The following is a 17,252-nucleotide window of genomic DNA, read 5'->3' as shown; positions in this document are numbered from 1 at the left end:
CATCTTTTTATTCTACCAGTGACCCCTCTTCTCTGGTCTCTTTTTAAAAAAGTCTACAATGGCTGACTATAATAATGCTCTTCACACTTTAAACATACTGAACTCTATATAACAATTTTATTCTCATCATGCTATCTAAAATGTGTTGGAAATCACCAAAGACTAAAATTAAAACTGGAGGATAATTTTCAGTTTTCATTCATTTGACCTTTCAATATCAACTACTTTTGAACTGGTTTCTAGGATATCACCATTCTTGCCCCTCTAGTTTCACATTCTTTGACCCTCCTCCCTAACTCTGCAGTTATACAGGTTACCTTTCAGCCTGTTTTATCCACTGCTCAATCCCCACTGAGTGCAACGCACATGGCATAACACCAACACTTAGTAAATATTTGTTGAATGAATATGTCATCTCTGTGTAGGGGAATCTAAACTGATCAACTACAGACAATAAAAGCCAATGTACCTTACTATCTATTGCCCACTTAAAGAGTTTCCTGAGTTTATGCTGAAATAATTATAATAAAAACTTTATTAGTGCATTTCATTAAAGATCAGAACAGGATGGCTTGCATGCTTTGAGTGAATCAAGTAAAATAACCTTAAGTTTAACTCAGTTAAGAGTTACAGAAAACAAAATGATCTGAAATGTTTGTTTTCACAAAAACATTTGATGAAACAGCAACTCCAGGCCTGTCTCCAAAGGTCATCCTGAAGTGCCCAAGAGTAGAACCAGTCTTTCACCACTCACTTCTGGTGTAGTTTCTAGCATGTAATAAATACTGAAGCATCTAATGACTGAAAATCAGCTCATTATATGGCATTTCCATTTTCCTCTTTAAAATTAACTGAACTTAAATCTCTTGTCCAAAAACACTGAAATTAAGTAAGTCTGCAATACGTGTTTGTGAAGTATTAATTGCTATATCATAGCTAAGATGCAATGTCAGACACAGAGTGAGCTCAGTGCTATACATCACCTGAAGCAGATGGACTAACAACAGAAAAACACACAACTTAGACCATGGCTAATACTTACACAAGGCAGCTGAGGTCTGCCAGATCATCAATAAAATCAAACAACTGGCTGATATCATATGTAATAGAAGGGCTGTTGGGATTCATTCTCTTCAGATGTTCTTCATACATTTTACAAACACCTAAGAAAGGGGAGAAAACCAAGATCTTTTAATTCCATAAACTTTATAGAGGGAAGTTTCAGATGCTGATATCATACTTATTTTTATAAAGTGGGGTTGGGAAAATAACAGTAACTCAATCACTCTGTTTTTAATTATTCCATTAACAAATGTTATAATTCTCCAGAACATTGTTAAGTTATTGTGCTGCAGTAACAAAACAGTACTCAAAACATTGGGTTTTGAAGGACTTTATAAAACTTTGACATATGCTTCAAGTAAGTGATGACACAGTGGATCCTACCAGGTTTTCAATGAGTAACTATTCCTAAAACCTCAGAGTAAATAAAAACAACACAATTAAGAATAATGAATGAAAAAATAATTTCAAGCTTTGATACAATTTGTATGATAGTAAGGGTAAGGAGCAAAGATAAAGAGATTATTTAACAGTCCTTGAATGCCAGGATGCTGGATTTAGACTTGAATTTCAGCCCTGCTCTTTACTAATGACTTCAGAGCCCAATCATAAAATGGAGATAGAAATCGTATCTCTTCATAGAGCAACTATGAAGATTATATAAAATAATACGAAATAGCAATCATGACCACCACATCCTACACTGTCAAAAATTTCGTAAGTATGTAAAACAATGGTACTTCATTAAAGTTAAGCCTACTCCGCTCCCCACTCTGTGTCTGGTGAATCCTATAATCCCTACAACTCTGGGCTATACCCTAGAATTTGTTTGCAAAATAAATAAATCTTAAAAAAAAACAACAAACACAAAAAACTCTTGTTATAATGAATGGACAATCACCAAAAATTTTATCTGGGAAACATATCCTATTCTGTATGCATGTCCTTCATATAGCTCGTGACTGACTTAATAAATTTCCTAGTAAAAAGTAATATTCAATCAGTGCTGTCAAAATCCATCTTAGGATTTAAAAAAAAGATTATTTATGCTTACAGAACTGGGGTACAGGCCAGAGGTGCAGGGAGAGGATTCACCAGAGACAGAGTGGGGAGCAGCAGGCGGGTCAGAAGAGGTCTGCCACACCATATGGGTCAGCTCCCTGGCCAGGGATCAAGCTCGTGCTGCAGTGGCTTCAGAGAACTTCATAATGCAGTGCTTTAATTCTTTGCACCACCAGGGAGAGCCCCATCTTAGGATTTTTAATTGCCACTGGTATGCTGTGATCAGAGAATAATCCTCATGAGTCACTGAAGAAAAAGGTCAAATAATAAAGGAATAAAACCTAGGAAAATTAATTCACCACTGATGCTGTGATCCACAGCTATTATCATACTTAATGGTAAAAGATGGATGCCTCCCTATTCAGATGAGGAAGAATCCTAGACTGGGACGTAAGGTCAATATACAAAAATCTATTTCTTCACCTCAATAATAAACAACCTGAAAATGAAATTAAAAAAAAAAATTCCATTTATAATAGTATCCCCCCCAAAAGATCAGATTTCTTAGAAGTAACTAAAAGAAATATAAGATATAGACTGAAAACTACAAAATGTAATTGAAAGCACAGGTTGAAATGGAGTATTTCTGGTCAAAGGATGGGGGAACTTAGTAATAGATTCCCTCTCAAAGTCAGAGCAATTTTGTAGAAATGGGTAAGTCAATTCCAAGCATGATATAAAAATACAAGGGACCTAATGTAGCCCAAATAATCTTAAAAGAATAAAGTTCTAAGACTCACACTTCTCAATTCCAAACTTACTAGGAAACTACAGTAATCAAAACAAGACACTGTAATACTGCGTATGCAGAAAGCTCAGCATACTGATAAGTGAGTTAAGTTCAGAAGTAATTCCTTACATTTATGATCAATTATGTTCCGATAAAGGCCATGAAGACAAGAACAGTCTTCAAAATGCTAGGATAACAGCATGTTCCCATGCAAACGAATGACGTTGCACCCATTTAACAATATGAAATGGCCTAGAGATTTAAATATAAGAGTTAGAACTATATAATAAAACTCTTGTGGAAAAAACACAGGCACAAATTTTTGTAGATTTGGATAAGGCTACCATCTTTTCGATGTGACACCAATGCACAAACAAGAGAAGAATATGTAAGTTGGATTTCACAAATTTTAAACCTTTTGGGCTTCAAAGACCATTATCAAGAAAGAGAAAAGATAAAGCACAGACTGGGAGAAAGTCTTTGCATAACATATATGAGATCAAAATACACAATGTAATTAAAAATGGACCAGTGATTTGAATGGACACTTTACAGAGATTCTCAAAAATAAAGAAGCACATGAAAAGATGTTCAACATCACGTCATTAGGAAACTACAAATTAAAACAATGAGATAGCATGTAAATCTACCAGAATGCCAAAGTACTAACACCAAATGCTGTCAAGATTGTGGAACGGGGCCTCCCTGGTGGCACAAGGGATGAAGTACCAGTATTATCAAGTCTCACAGCCAACGCAGCACGAGTTCGACCCCCCCACCAGGGGCCTAACCCATGTGGTGCAGCAGATCTCTCAGCACTGCTCCTCTTCGCAGTAAATTCCAGTAGATCTGCCTTTCCTGCTCCCCACTGTCTCTGGTGAATCCGCTCGCCTCCCATACCTTTGACCTATACCCCAGTTCTTGTATGCATAGTAAAATAAAAATAAATCATTAAAGATCAGTGGCTACCAGAGGCACTGGGGGGAGGGAAAAAAAAAAAAGGTAGAGTAAAGGGCATTTGGAAGGCTACTGCCTTCCAGATACATGTTAAAAGAAAAGTGAATACCAGTATAAACTATGGGGCTTTAGTAATAATACTGTATCACTGTTGGTTCTGCAATTGTAACAAATACACCACATTAACACAAGATGTAAATAGAGAAACTGAGGATACCCTCAGGAAGGAAAAAGGGTTATGACTGAATTCTCTATTTTTTTTTTAAAGAAATACTATTTAAAGAAAAATTGTAAAGTGATCATTTTGCAATTCTTCCAATGTGACAATTCCATTTAACTTCCTAAATGGACATTAAGTGACTTTTGTAACTAAAAAAAAAAAAAAAAAAAACCTACCACCACACAAAGACATGGAAAAATCTAAAATGCATGTTGCTAAATGAAAAAAATCAGTGAGAAATGGCTACATATTAACAATGATTCTAATTATGTGAACCATTATTTGCCTGGAAGAGCAAAATTTTAGGTCAAGATTACCACTGGTTGCCAGGAGCAAGGGATAGGGTATCATGGGATTAAGCTTGAGTTCTTAAAGCAGCGAATCTATTCTGTATGGCACTATAAAGGTGGGTACATGAAATTATGCATTTGTGTAAAAATCACAGAACACTACGCAAAACTCCAATGTAACCCATGAACTTTAGTTAATAATAACATCCATGTATCACTACTGGTTCATCAAATGTAACAAATGTACCACACCAAGGCATTAAGAGAGCAAATGGTGTGGCAGTGGGTAAGGGAGTACATGGGAACTCCCAGTACATTCTGTTCAATTTTTGGTAAATCTAAGACTGACCTACAGTATATTTTAAAAAAAGTTAGACTCTCCTAAGATAGCATGTGCACAAAGAAACCCTAACTGGCAAGCAAGAGTATCTGTAAGAGGAAGGGACCTGGAAAAAAAGGAACCCCTCTTTAAAAATGAAAACAAAGGCCCTCCCTGGTGGCGCAGCGGGTTAAAGCACAGCAATGAGAATCTAAAGCCGCTTCCGCATGAGTTCAATTCCCGCCTGCCCCGGAGGTGACCACATGGCTGGCAGGCCTCTCCTGACCCGCCCGCTGCTCCCCTCAGCAGTGTAATTCGTCGATCTGCCTGTTCTGCTCTCCACTCTGTCTCTGGTAAAGCCTCTTGCCGCCCCTGAGCCTCTGGCCTGTACCCCAGTTCTGTATGAATAAATAAATAAATCTTTAAAAAAAAAAAAAAAATTGTTGAAATAGGCCCTCCCTGGTGGCGCAGCGGGTTAAAGCACAGCACTGAGAATCTGAAGCCACTTCCGCATGAGTTCGATTCCCGCCTGCCTCCTGCCCAGGAGGAGACCACATGGCGAGCCAGACCTCTCCTGGCCCGCCCGCTGCTCCCCTCAGCAGTGTAATTCGTCGATCTGCCTGTTCTGCTCTCCACTCTGTCTCTGGTAAAGCCTCTTGCCGCCCCTGAGCCTCTGGCCTGTACCCCAGTTCTGTATGCACAAATAAATCTTTAAAAAAAAAAAAAAATTTTTTTTTTGTAAAGAAATGAACAGATCAATTGGGTAGAAAAGAATGAATCCTATTCATGACAATCCAATCTATGAACTCATATCTAAAAGTGTAATGAGTAAAAAGGGTTAATATTTTCTTTCAGCTTATCAAATGCATAAATCTTGTCCGACATCATTTGCCAATTTTTTCTTATTATTTTCTAACATTCTGGACTATACCCAATCTTAACAGCTTTTAATGTTAGTTTAAATAAGATTATTAGCCAGAATGAGATACCCTGTAAAAATTTACATGAAACAAACAAGTATTGCTTATAACAAGTAACAGTATATATTTGCAGTAGGAAAAGAAAGTGTATAGAATTGTTTCAAATATTCAACAAATATGGTCCTAATCATGTACTTTTGTTGCTCATATTAAAAATTGTTGAAATATATCGAATACCACAAGCCCAATTCCTGAATGAAACATTCTAGTTGTCAATGTCAGAAAAAAAACCTCAACGATCTCTGCCTCGTGGTTAGTGTTAACTCACCTTCCATGCACTCATTCACAGATTCATAGTCAGCATAAGTTCTGCCTTCTGGCCTCTTAGTAGGCTGGACCAGCAAAATGGTGTGAGACTAGGGGAAAAAAAGTGATGTCAATAAAAGCTTCTAACTTATGTTTGAGAAATTCATAGTTTAACATCAAATCCCTATTCATGACAATTGATTTGGTTACTAAGACATTATGAGGGTGCTCTCCTACAATATGCCTTTGTCCAAGAGTGGCCTCAAGCTAGATTCACAACTGCTCTGGAAGATCTTAAGTCTCTAGCCTTTAATGGCTGCTTTCTCAAACTTCTATTGTACTTACAGTCAGTAAGTGTCAGCATAACCTACCCAATACTGTTTTTCGTTCTCATCTTTCTTCTCAACTAAATCACAAACCTGTTTAGGTTTCCATAGCTCCACGGGTCACTTTCAATCTGTAGTGCGACAAAATGCCTAATAAAAATCCAGATATGGGAGGGGGATGAGAGAAAAAGGGAAGCACTATGCAAGCACTTGAGTCAATCTATGTTCTTTTTCTGTGCTTAGCAACATAGTGGAACCATATCTTATGCAGGGGGGTTAGACTCAAACATCAAAGCATAAGATAAATTAGCAATATAAAATATATATTTTTAGTTTACATTACCCTAGGAAATCTTTAAAGTACTTGCCTAGTAGATTACTCAACTTCAAGGGGACATATACTGAAATCAGGTTATTTTTAAACAACAGAATCACACAAAATGATCTCACTACAAAAAATGTGAATATGCCTAACACACTGTTACCTCCTGCTACCAGGGTGCAAGGTTTTGCGTTAGCAACACTGTTACTGGATGGTTCTTGTTGTATTAGGCACTGTAGCATGTTTAGCAGCATCCTTGGCCTACACCACTCTTAGCCCCACCCCCATCTGCAAAGTCCTGACAATCATTTTGTCTGCAGAACTCACACTATTGAAAATTATGCTTGGAAAATATAAGAAGCAACCTTATCATAAACCCAACCCCAACAAACTACTCACACTCTTTTCTCTTGCTGTAGTATTGGGGGGTGGGGGGAGGGGTGTGTCAAAAAATATTTCTTTAATGACAGGGTGTCAAACTGTTTTGTAACAAGTTTTAGCTGTTAACAAATCAGAACTAAATAGCTAGTGCCTAGATTTCAAAGTGAGCACCAAAAAACCTTGAACAAAATATAAAAAGCAAAGGATTAACATATTTTCCACATCCCTCATCCAGGACTGAGTCATTTTTAATTCATTTGAGTTTGCAATAAAAATAGAACTTAGTACCAGATGAGGGGCTTCTCACTTATAATGACCTGAACAGTCAAAACTTGTTAAAAAAAAAAAAAAGCAACTAAATCAAAGAAAACATTCAATTAGATTATTTGTTAATTAAAAAATGTTTAAGCCACCTCTTCAAAAACAAAAGGCTATTTCAAAGGGTCATATGGGGGGAAAAATTATTTATGGAAACCAAGTTAGCATTCCTACAATAGGACTTGCTCTGTACACTAATTGTACTTACCATAGCCATTTTTCTAACTTTAATAAAAATTAAAGGATTGACTTATTTAAAAGAGTAAAGATGTAGAAAGGCTAAACAGTATACTGCTCTTTTATATCTAGTCTTGAACCTGTGGCAAAGTTCACTAGTTTCACTACTTCTTTTCCAAAGCAAAGATTAAGCACTAAGAATTAAAAAATGACTAAATAACAAAACTGTAGTCAAAATGAATATTATTCTTATGTGGCAAGGCTATCCTATTACAAGTTGTTTAAGACCATGATAGTTTTGATCACTTTCTTCTTATTGGGGCTATTTCCGGAACTATTTAGTTTTATTGAAAGTCCAAATATTTTTCTTATCAGCTTTTCCCTTCTTCTGGGAAGACTTAGTTCTTGCCTTCTTTACCATCTTCTTTCTCAGGGAAATAAGAAGTACAAAAATATATAATGTAAAATTGTAAATACATATGTAGAATATGTGTCAACTTACATTTGTCATAATAGGAAATAAGATTATGACACAAGTGGAGGGAAAAAGTTAACCAGAACTACCTTAATGAAATCCTCACCGATTACAAAAACAGTTATCACTCTTCAGAAGCATTAACTTTGTTGTATTAACTTTTAAAGTTTCACAAACATGAGCCCTAATAAGCCACTCTAATGTCGCTGAAATATTACACTGCAATTTGCTCATTAGCTTTAAATGCTTCCTCTGGAAAAAAAAAAAAACACACAAAAAAACATAAAACTGGAGCTCTCATCTCCAATAAAGCAAAAGTATTTTAACACTTGAAATGTCAGCTGTTATCTCAAACACAAATTCCAAATTTTAATTCTACTAAGACTGACTTGGAATTACCACTAACACCTGTCAAACAAGAAGGGGTTAACATTAACTGTTGCCACTTTCTCAGATTTTATATAACAGCGTTGTAACTCAACACCAAATAGTGACATAAAAAGAGATGAAAACTCTGCAGTGACTTACCCAAGGTCACATTGCTAGTTAGGACAAAACATGAAATGGAAACCCTGTCTTCTAATTCCAGGCCCTCTTTGGGAGACTATGTTACATTAATCATTTCAAGATATCAATTCAGAAAAATACAAACTGAAAACGTTCCTCGTTAACAATGCTGCGTAACTTAGTAAAAACTGCAGCAACCAGAAAACCAAAGCTTAAGTGTGGGCAACCAGTATTCTTCAGAATCTGAGGAGTCACTGAGCAAGATGTGAGCATCTTCCTTTTGTGGACTAGGACGAGTGTGGGGGGGAGACAAACCCACCCCTTTCCACCACCACCCAGTCAGGATTGCAAGGGGCCTGCGCTGCCCATCTTTTCGGTCTCCAATTCCAAGAGAATATAAATGAGATTAAGAACAGGAAGGAAGGGGACCCTCCCTGGTGGCGCAACGGGCTCGGACACAGCACCGCATGCCGAACCACAGCTACCTCAGCGCGAGTTTGATCCCCACCTCAGTTCGATCCCCACATGGCATGGCAGACCTCTCCTGACTCGCCCGCTACTTCCCTCAGCAGGGTACCTCCTCGCCTGCCCGTTTTGCTCCCCACCCTGTCTCTGATGAACCCTCTCACCGTCCCTGCATCCTTGGCCTGTACCTCAGTTCTGTATGTATAAATAAAATAAATCTTAAAAAAAAAAAAAGAACAGGAAAGAAGGTTGAAAGAAAGGCTAAAGCGGGCATCTACGAGTTTTAGAAAGGAGAAAAGTTATATGTATAGTCTAAAAAGCAGAGCACGGAAAAATGAGAGGGAATATTTGAGAAATCACACTACAAAGCAAAGACGACCTCTCCTGGAGCTGGCGGCAATAAATCCAATCTGTCAGCTTTTGGTACTGGTTTGTCAAACACCCCTCGGCCATTGTTCCCTCAGAAGTCAAGAACCTTTACAAGGCAAGAGCATCGCCCCACCCTTGCCTCTACTAGGCAGCAATGAGGAGAAAACGCATCCTCAGGCCCGAAGCGCGCCTCGCCGAGCAAGCAGGCGGGCGCGCGATCTTAGGGCGGTCCCGGGTTCCGGGGCCTAGTGCCAGGCCAGGCGGTTCGCGGCGGGAAGGGGAATGGTCGCCTCACAGCCAGAGCCGGGAAGCAGCACTTTCGCGCTAGACGGGGTGGGCAGAAGAGATACAGGGCTGGGGTGACCCAGGAGCTGGAAAATCGGGGAGCCGCTCAGGCCTTTCTCACCATCGCGCCAAACTCTTTCGCTGCAACCTCTGCCGACTCCGCTGCCGCACGCGAGCTTAGAGGCAACGCCGCCAACAGCCAATCCCCGCGAGAGGAGCCGCCGGAAGTCGTCAGAAGTGCACGACGTAAGAGCCTTTTTTAGACCATAGAGACACATACATTTCCGGTAGCTAGAGAGGACGTGACTCTGTTTCAGCCATCTTGGATATGGGCGATGAGCTACATAGACAGTATTTCGGAGCTTGAAAAGCAATGGTCTTTTCTCAAGATGCTGTCTTCCGTACTCTTTTTACTGGGTATGCGACTACCAATATAAATAGTAACCACCAATATATACAGTGATACAAGCCATCTTTCATTATCCCTATTCAAAAATGGCGGCAGTATAAAAATCGCGGGCCATAGGTCGGTTGTAACCCGGAAGCGTCCTTCTCAAGAAGTGGGCGATGAGGCAATCCGGAAGTGGATGTGATGAAGAGGTGCCACTTGGCGGCCATGGCAGCTGTAGTATCGGAGGCTCCGGGTCAAGGCCCAGCGGAGTGGAATAGTATGGGCAGCACCGGGTATAGGGCAGAGAGAGCTTTGTATCACCCTTGCTATTGAGCCCTGAAGACCTGTCGTTGGAGGCCTACAGGACTCCTCTCCTCATTCTAGACTTGGAGAGAGTTTGGGGGGCTCGTCCCAGCCCTGGGGGAGTCACTGGATAGGGGTTTGCCCCAGAGAGAGAGGGCACCGAGAGAACGAACAGATTCGCTAGGGTTTTCCTCCCGCTCTGCTGCCACCTCGGGGGCGTGGGCCCGTTGTCCCACCCCTCGTTCCTATGAGACAGGAAATCGCTTGTTTGAGTGTTTTCCCCGTACGCTTGCTGTCTCTGTTAGCCCGCGGGATTCAGTGACTGGTATCTGAAAACCCAGGACTGGGATTTAGGATTGCTGGGAGTTTGGTCTGTGTCTTTATCAGCAAAAAGGGGCTGTTTCCAGTTGCGTTGAAGAAAAGGTGCCTGGTGAACACATCCGCTGGTGGGAAGGACGAAAGACCTGGAAAGCGCACTTATTCTCTTGGAACCACGACACGTGTTTAAGAATCTAAGCACCCTTTGAAGCCTGTGAGAATTTGTAATCTGTTGGTGGTGGGTGAATAAAGGAAGGCATGATGGATGATTTCATCTCCATTAGCCTGCTGTCTCTGGCTATGCTGGTAGGATGTTACGTGGCTGGAATCATTCCCTTGGCCGTTAATTTTTCGGAGGTAAGAATTTCTTGATTTTCTGTTAGCTATCAGAATGGCTGTTGGAAATTAGTGATACTTGTAAAGGGAAGTTGCTTCCCCAGTTAATCTCAGAGCTAAAGATCTTATTAAAGAAAACGATCTTTAAAAGAAGCGTAACATTTTATAATGGAAACAAACACATTCAACATACAGTTCTTGAGGTGCGTGAATCCACGAAATCCCGGTGGTATTCTGAACTCCCTGAAGTTGTAATAAAAAATTGGCGCTTTGTTTATTTTCCTGGAAAGAGAGGCCATAACATTTTGATTTACAGAAGTCAAGAGGAATGAAAATTCCAGACTGCTATCAAGAAAAATAAAGGGAGGACGTTATTTGACATTAGTTGAAATTGTTTTGTTTTGTTTGAGAAAATCAAGTATTTTTTTTGGGGGAAAGGTAGATTTTTGGGATACCTGTGTTAGAATGAAGAAAGTTAAAAATACTAAATAAACTATGTAGTTCTTAACCTACATTTCCTTTTAAAGAAAGAACATTGGAGTGGATATTAGAAGTTGTTTTCAAATCTCTTTGCTTAGAAATGCATTTCTTAAAATATGTCTTGACATTTTGGCTATTTTGTTGTCATTACTTGAACAGAGGGACAAAAGATAGATGAAAGTATTGTTCAATGAAAATGCAAATAGATTCTTCAGATTGTCATAAAGGATTCACATCACCTACTGGGCACAGAAATTTAGGATGCAAAAGCTAGATGCTGAGGGAACAGGATTCTGAGTATTCCCCAGGATTCAGCAGTAAAAGAGGCTTGTGTTTTCAAAGTAGAGGGCAGAGGAGAAATGGACATAGATGACGTGTGAAGTAGACCTTGACACCTCAGGTGTAACGCCTGATGGTAAAGAAAATATCCTATATGGGGGGAAAAAAGTGGGAACAGGCATTCTGAGTATGAGAAATAGTAAAGCTCACAGCCAGCTGGAAGGGAGGCCTGGATTGTTGCTACTCTTTCATTTACTTCTTAAAAATCTGTATCCTTCCTCCTCTATTGATAGCATAAAGTGAAATTTCTTCAACATGTGCCTTGTCTGACTTCATTTTTAAAACTCTGAGGTGCAGGTGAGGAAGACTAGACTCAGTAGTTTGTTTCTCACACAGCTAAAGTCTAATAGAGTTAGGCCTGTTTCTAAATCTAGGTTTTTCTGACTCAGGGCAGATTTAGCGACTTAGTTGTTGCAAAGCTGCATGTACCAAATCTGGTCCACAGATTTACCTTGTTGGATTAGCAGAATGCGTAGTTTTATTAGTTTTTTTGTCTGTATTCTCTGAAGGCAACAGTTAGGTAGAGCTGAGTAGCCGTAGATTGTTGTGATCCTTCCTTGACTGTGAAGTGTACCTGCCTGCCCAGTACTCTGACCCTGCCATCTTTCCTCAGACATAACTACATTTTCTTATAACTACGTTATAAAAATCAGTCAAGATTATAAAACATATTTGTGGGGCTTACACTAATTTGTATATTTTAAAACTTGGTGAAGTAACATCAAGAATTGTATTTGTTAAGAAACTGTTTTTATTTAAGATGTCTCGAATCTTTCCAATTTCAGTATTTTAACTATCTTAATGATTTTTGCAATGTGCAGGTACTGAGTTAAAAGGAAATGTACATGTTAATGTAATAAACCAGGCTGTTAAAGACAATTAGTATGTCATGTCATTTATAGCTAATTAATGGTCAAGAGGTCTTTCCCAGCTGTAGGTCTTAAAATGCTATAAATAAATCAGCATTTATAAAATCTGCTTATTACAATATGAACAATGCATTTTGAAATGTAGAATAAAAGTGGTATAACTTAAAGTTACTTTAGAATTCAACTGGTGTTTTCTTCTAGGAACAAAGCATTTTTTCTAGACTATTAGTCTAGACCATAAGTACTATTAGACTGTTAGTAGAGACCAATGTATTGTGAAATTAAAGAGAGAAAATCTATAAAAATATACTTCATTCATGGAGTCTGGGAATCACAATTTCTATCCTTAGACCTTAACTCCTCAAATTCCTACATTTACAAAATAACACTCCTTTTAAAGAAAATTTAGTTTTACCTAAGGACTAGTGATATTATAAAGGAGAGGTCCAGTAAACTTATATACTTTCATTTACATAAAAATAAATGCTTTTATTTATCTCCCAGCTTTTGTGGCTGCTTTGTCTGTCAATGCTTTTTTCAGAATTTCTCAGAGCAGGAATGAAAGGTCAGTAAAACTGTTGATTGTGGCAGGATTAGTATTTAGAAATGAGTTAGAGCAAGCAGGCTGAAGTTGCTCACAGTGCTCTCTCTCTGCCATCTGAAATTCAAGAGGTTTGCGTGGCATTGATGGCTGTGCCACTTTTTCCCAACATTCCTCACTCCCAAACTTTTCTTTCCTTTTTACCCAGCAACTATACTATCACGCCTGAAAGATTTATAAAACAGGAAAAGTATTCCTGATTTTCAAATGAAATTTTAAGAAATAATCAAGATGTTCTCTTCTTTAGCATATGGTAAGGAAAAGAACTATACAAACTATAATGAAGACCAAGGTATGCTTTAGACAAATGAGGTCTGATGTGTTGGATACACTAGTTTAGCACCATCTTAGGTTATTTTAGATTTAATTGTTAACGAGAGTTTTCTTTGGGTCTAAATAAAAATGCTAAGTTGAGAGCCTGCAGCCTAACATTACCAATAAAACCCAGTTTAGCAGGTGCTCTGAATGATGAGTGAAGTTAAGATATAAACAGTTGGCCAAAGTAGGATTTCATATTGATTTACCAGAGCATGTCTCTGTCACAGAGCTGGTAACAGAGAGCAAGCTGTGCTTGCACCAGAGCTATAGGGCACGTTCCTCTAACTATGGTAAATAAGTAGTCTAGTGTTTAATTTCTTTTTTTGTTTAAGGTTTATTTATTTATGCATACAGAACTTAAAGGCCAGAGGTGCAGGGGTTGAAAGGACTCATCAGAGACAGAATGGGAAGCAGAACAGGCAAACTGACGAAGTACACTGCTTGGGGGAGCAGTGGGTGATACAGGAGAGATCTGCTGTGCCCTATGGGTCACTTCCTGGCCAGGGATCAAGCTTCTGCTGCAGTGGCTGCAGACAGCTTCATAGTGCTGCACTTTGACCTGTTGCTTCACCAGGAAGGGCCCAATAACTAGTGTTTAGTTTCTTAACACTGCAAACTAGTCAGACAGTAAAAATGAAGTGGGAAAAAAAAAAAAGCAAAATATAAGTTAATATATACGTATGTTACTATGTAACAGACATACATATACTTCTATTAATCATATATAATAGTCACATTGCTATACAATTTTTCACCAGCTTTCCTTTCAGGTTCTTTTGTTATGGACTAGTTTGGATTATAATAACACATTTTTCATGTGGTAACAGTATAGTCTACAGGGATAGGAGTGAAATAGTTACACTTTAACTTCAGTAAATGATTAAGATGATACTAAGGCACAGATTTCAAAAGAACCTGTCTGAGATGGTAGTGTATTTCAAAATCACTGTCATACTTTTTAACAAGCTTAAAAAAAGAACTTTTTAGCAAACTACTTAATATCCATGTTTCTTCTACTAAAGGACCTTAGAGGAGTGATGTTGGGGATATAATGAAACAATAAAAACATGGTGTATCTAAAATATAAGAACTTCAGAACATGTTGAGATTAGTTTTGGTACTGATTACAAAAACCTAAAGATTTTCTTTCTTTTTTTTTTTTTTTAAGATGTATTATGCATACAGAACTGGGGTGCAGGCCAGAGGTGTAGGGAGTGGGAGGGTTCACCAGAGACAGAGTGGTGAGCAGAACAGGTGAAATACAGTGCTGAGAGGAGCAGCAGGCAAATCAGGAGAGGTCTGCCTGGTCATAGGATGACCTCTGGGGCTGGGATCAAACTTGGACCAAAGCGGGGACCAAAGCGGCTTGCTTGCAGTGCTGCATTGTAACCGTTGTGTCCCCAGGAAGAACCCCCAGATTTTCATTCTTGTAACTGTTTTGAATTGTAATTTTTTTTTTTAAAGATTTATTTATTTGTGCATACAGAACTGGGGTACAGGCCAGAGATTTTCATTCTTGTAACTGTTTTGAATTGTAATTTTTTTTTTAAAGATTTATTTATTTGTGCATACAGAACTGGGGTACAGGTCAGAGATGCGGACGGTGAGAGGATTCACCAGAGACAGAGTGGGATGCAGAACAGGCAGATCGACGAAGTACACTGCTGAGGGGAGCAGCGGGTGGGTCAGGAGAGGTCTGCCGCGCCATGTGGTCACCTCCGGCAGGCGGGAATCGAACTCATGAGGAAGTGGCTTTAGATTCTTAGTGCTGTGCTTTAACCTGCTGCGCCACCAGGGAGGGCCCTGAATTGTAATTTTTAAACTTTTGTTTTGGAGCAGACATTTAATAATGAGTAAACAGCCCTACTTTCCATTAAAATTGTAGAAACTTATCAGCAATTTGGAATCTGAAAGGTCTTTTTTGGAGCGTGACATTTCCTAGTGACTTTGAATGTTCCACTTAGACCAGTACTTACCGCCAAACCTCACACTGTCTAGTATTTTTCTTAGTATTTAACTTCATTATATTCTCATTTTTAGCTTTATTATTATTATATTATATAATTTAAAAATTATTATTATTATTACTATGTGATAGTTTTGAGTCTAATTACCATAACTGATCCATTCACAATAAATACCTTTGGACTTACAGTTACCACCAAATCAAAAGTTCAGGTCAAAAGGACATTTATTCCTCCAGCAGTTGGTGCTTTATGAAGCAGGTTTGACAAAGTTGCCTTTTAGGGACTTTTGCATCTATGGTGTATTAACCTTTTATTCTCTTTTGGTAATGCCATAGATTTTACACATTTTTGGAATTTAATTTTTAAAATTTCATAGCTTAAATGGCATTCCCTTTATTTTACCCATATTTGGAAATCACTCATGAGATTAGTATCTCATAAGATTATTGTCTCCTTGTGATCTTTGCTTGATAAAACTAAGTTTGGATCAAATAAAATCTAGATACAATCTGATTCAATATTATTTGCCCGAAAAACTTTTCTCTAAGATATGTGGTTAGATAACATTGAAATTTATCTGCATCATAATAATAATAGTTAATGCTTATTGATCTCTTTCTAAATACCAGGCACTACCTCAGTATTTTATTAAACCCTCAGGACAAGAGTATGAGAGCTTCTGTTACAGCTGAGCAAACTTAGGCGTGGAGCAGTCACAAACACTGGTAGAGTTGGGATTTGAAACTAAGCCAGTTTGACTCCCTAAAGAGCTTATTTCCTTTCCTACTAAAGACAGTATAAAGGAATGAAAACAGATGGATCTAAATTGACATCTTTGCTCCCCAAATTAGTAACATCTTAACACTACCAGCATTTTACCTCTTTATTACCCCAAATTAGGAATAGCTTTAACAATTAGTAACATTTTTCTCTTCCATGGTACATTTCTTGTACTTAGTGTAGTAGAATTAGAACTGCAGAGGTAAATAATCTCCAATCTTGAAACCTATAAGAAAGAACTTATATGTATGTCTTAGGTGTCCTTTAAACTAACACCTGCTGAATTGGAATCGGAAGCAGTTCCCTTTTTGAACTCTCCAAGTTTAATTTCATTCTTGACATAATCACAGTTAGTTCTAGGTAAAACTGTCCCAAGAATTGAAATCCTTTTAAGGGACAAGACCAAAGGTATATTCAAAATGCTTTTCTATATCATAGTCCAAACCTTCTCTAGTTAAAGAATTTAGATATGAGACTATTGAATAACAACAAGTGTAAGGTCTTCTGCATCTCAGCTTAGACTTCAGATAAGAATCTGATAATGTTAAGTGTGAATACAGATATTTCTTGAAAGCTATGATAGAATTCTAGAAATCCATCTTCCTTAAATACTTACATTCAACATCTAACTATTGGAATAGAAATAGTTACTAGTCTGGATTTTTTTTACCTCGATTATATAGACTTATAATGACACGTGGATAAGCACTGATGATCACATCAAAAGGTCTGTTATAAACCCCGAATTGGTCAGTTTTCTAGTAACCAAAAAATTACACCCTAACTTCTGTACCTGTTATATATTCCTTTCATTGAGTTTTTTTTTGTTTTTAAGATTTATTTATTTATGCTTACAGAACTGGGGCACAGGCTAGAGGTGTGGTGGGTGAGAGGATTCACCAGAGACAGAATGGGGAGCAGAGCAAGCACATTGACAAAGCACACTGCTGATTGAAGCAGTGTGCGGGTCAGAAGAGGTCTGCCATGCCATGTGGGTCACTTCCCTGGCAGGGGATCATCTTGTATTGCATTGGCATCAGAGAGCCTCATAATGCAGTG

General features: G+C 38.3%; 2 protein-coding genes across 2 annotated transcripts in view; one reads left to right on the top strand and one right to left on the bottom strand.

Annotated features, from left to right (window-relative positions):
• Window positions 1-1,038: 1,038 nt before the first annotated feature.
• On the bottom strand, window positions 1,039-9,694 carry ERH (enhancer of rudimentary homolog (Drosophila)). The gene is made up of 3 exons (XM_012724396.1): window positions 9,613-9,694; window positions 5,889-5,976; window positions 1,039-1,163 (listed from the first exon to the last, which is right to left on the bottom strand). The coding sequence occupies exons 1-3, from the start codon at window positions 9,613-9,615 to the stop codon at window positions 1,039-1,041; spliced, it is 216 nt and encodes a 71-aa protein (XP_012579850.1). The 5' UTR covers window positions 9,616-9,694.
• Window positions 9,695-10,106: 412 nt separating this feature from the next.
• Window positions 10,107-17,252, top strand: part of SLC39A9 (solute carrier family 39, member 9) — a 32,070-nt gene continuing 24,924 nt past the window's right edge. The window contains exon 1 of the mRNA XM_004681747.2: window positions 10,107-10,860. Within this exon, the coding sequence (XP_004681804.2) occupies window positions 10,762-10,860 (99 nt within the window). The 5' untranslated portion in view covers window positions 10,107-10,761. The remainder of the gene's footprint in view (window positions 10,861-17,252) is intronic.

This window comes from Condylura cristata, unplaced genomic scaffold (assembly GCF_000260355.1).
Source record: "Condylura cristata isolate star-nosed mole 26May11 unplaced genomic scaffold, ConCri1.0 scaffold00013, whole genome shotgun sequence".
NCBI lineage: Eukaryota > Metazoa > Chordata > Mammalia > Eulipotyphla > Talpidae > Condylura > Condylura cristata.
Note: the sequence above shows the minus strand (reverse complement) of the source record. Positions and strands in the feature narration are given on the sequence as shown.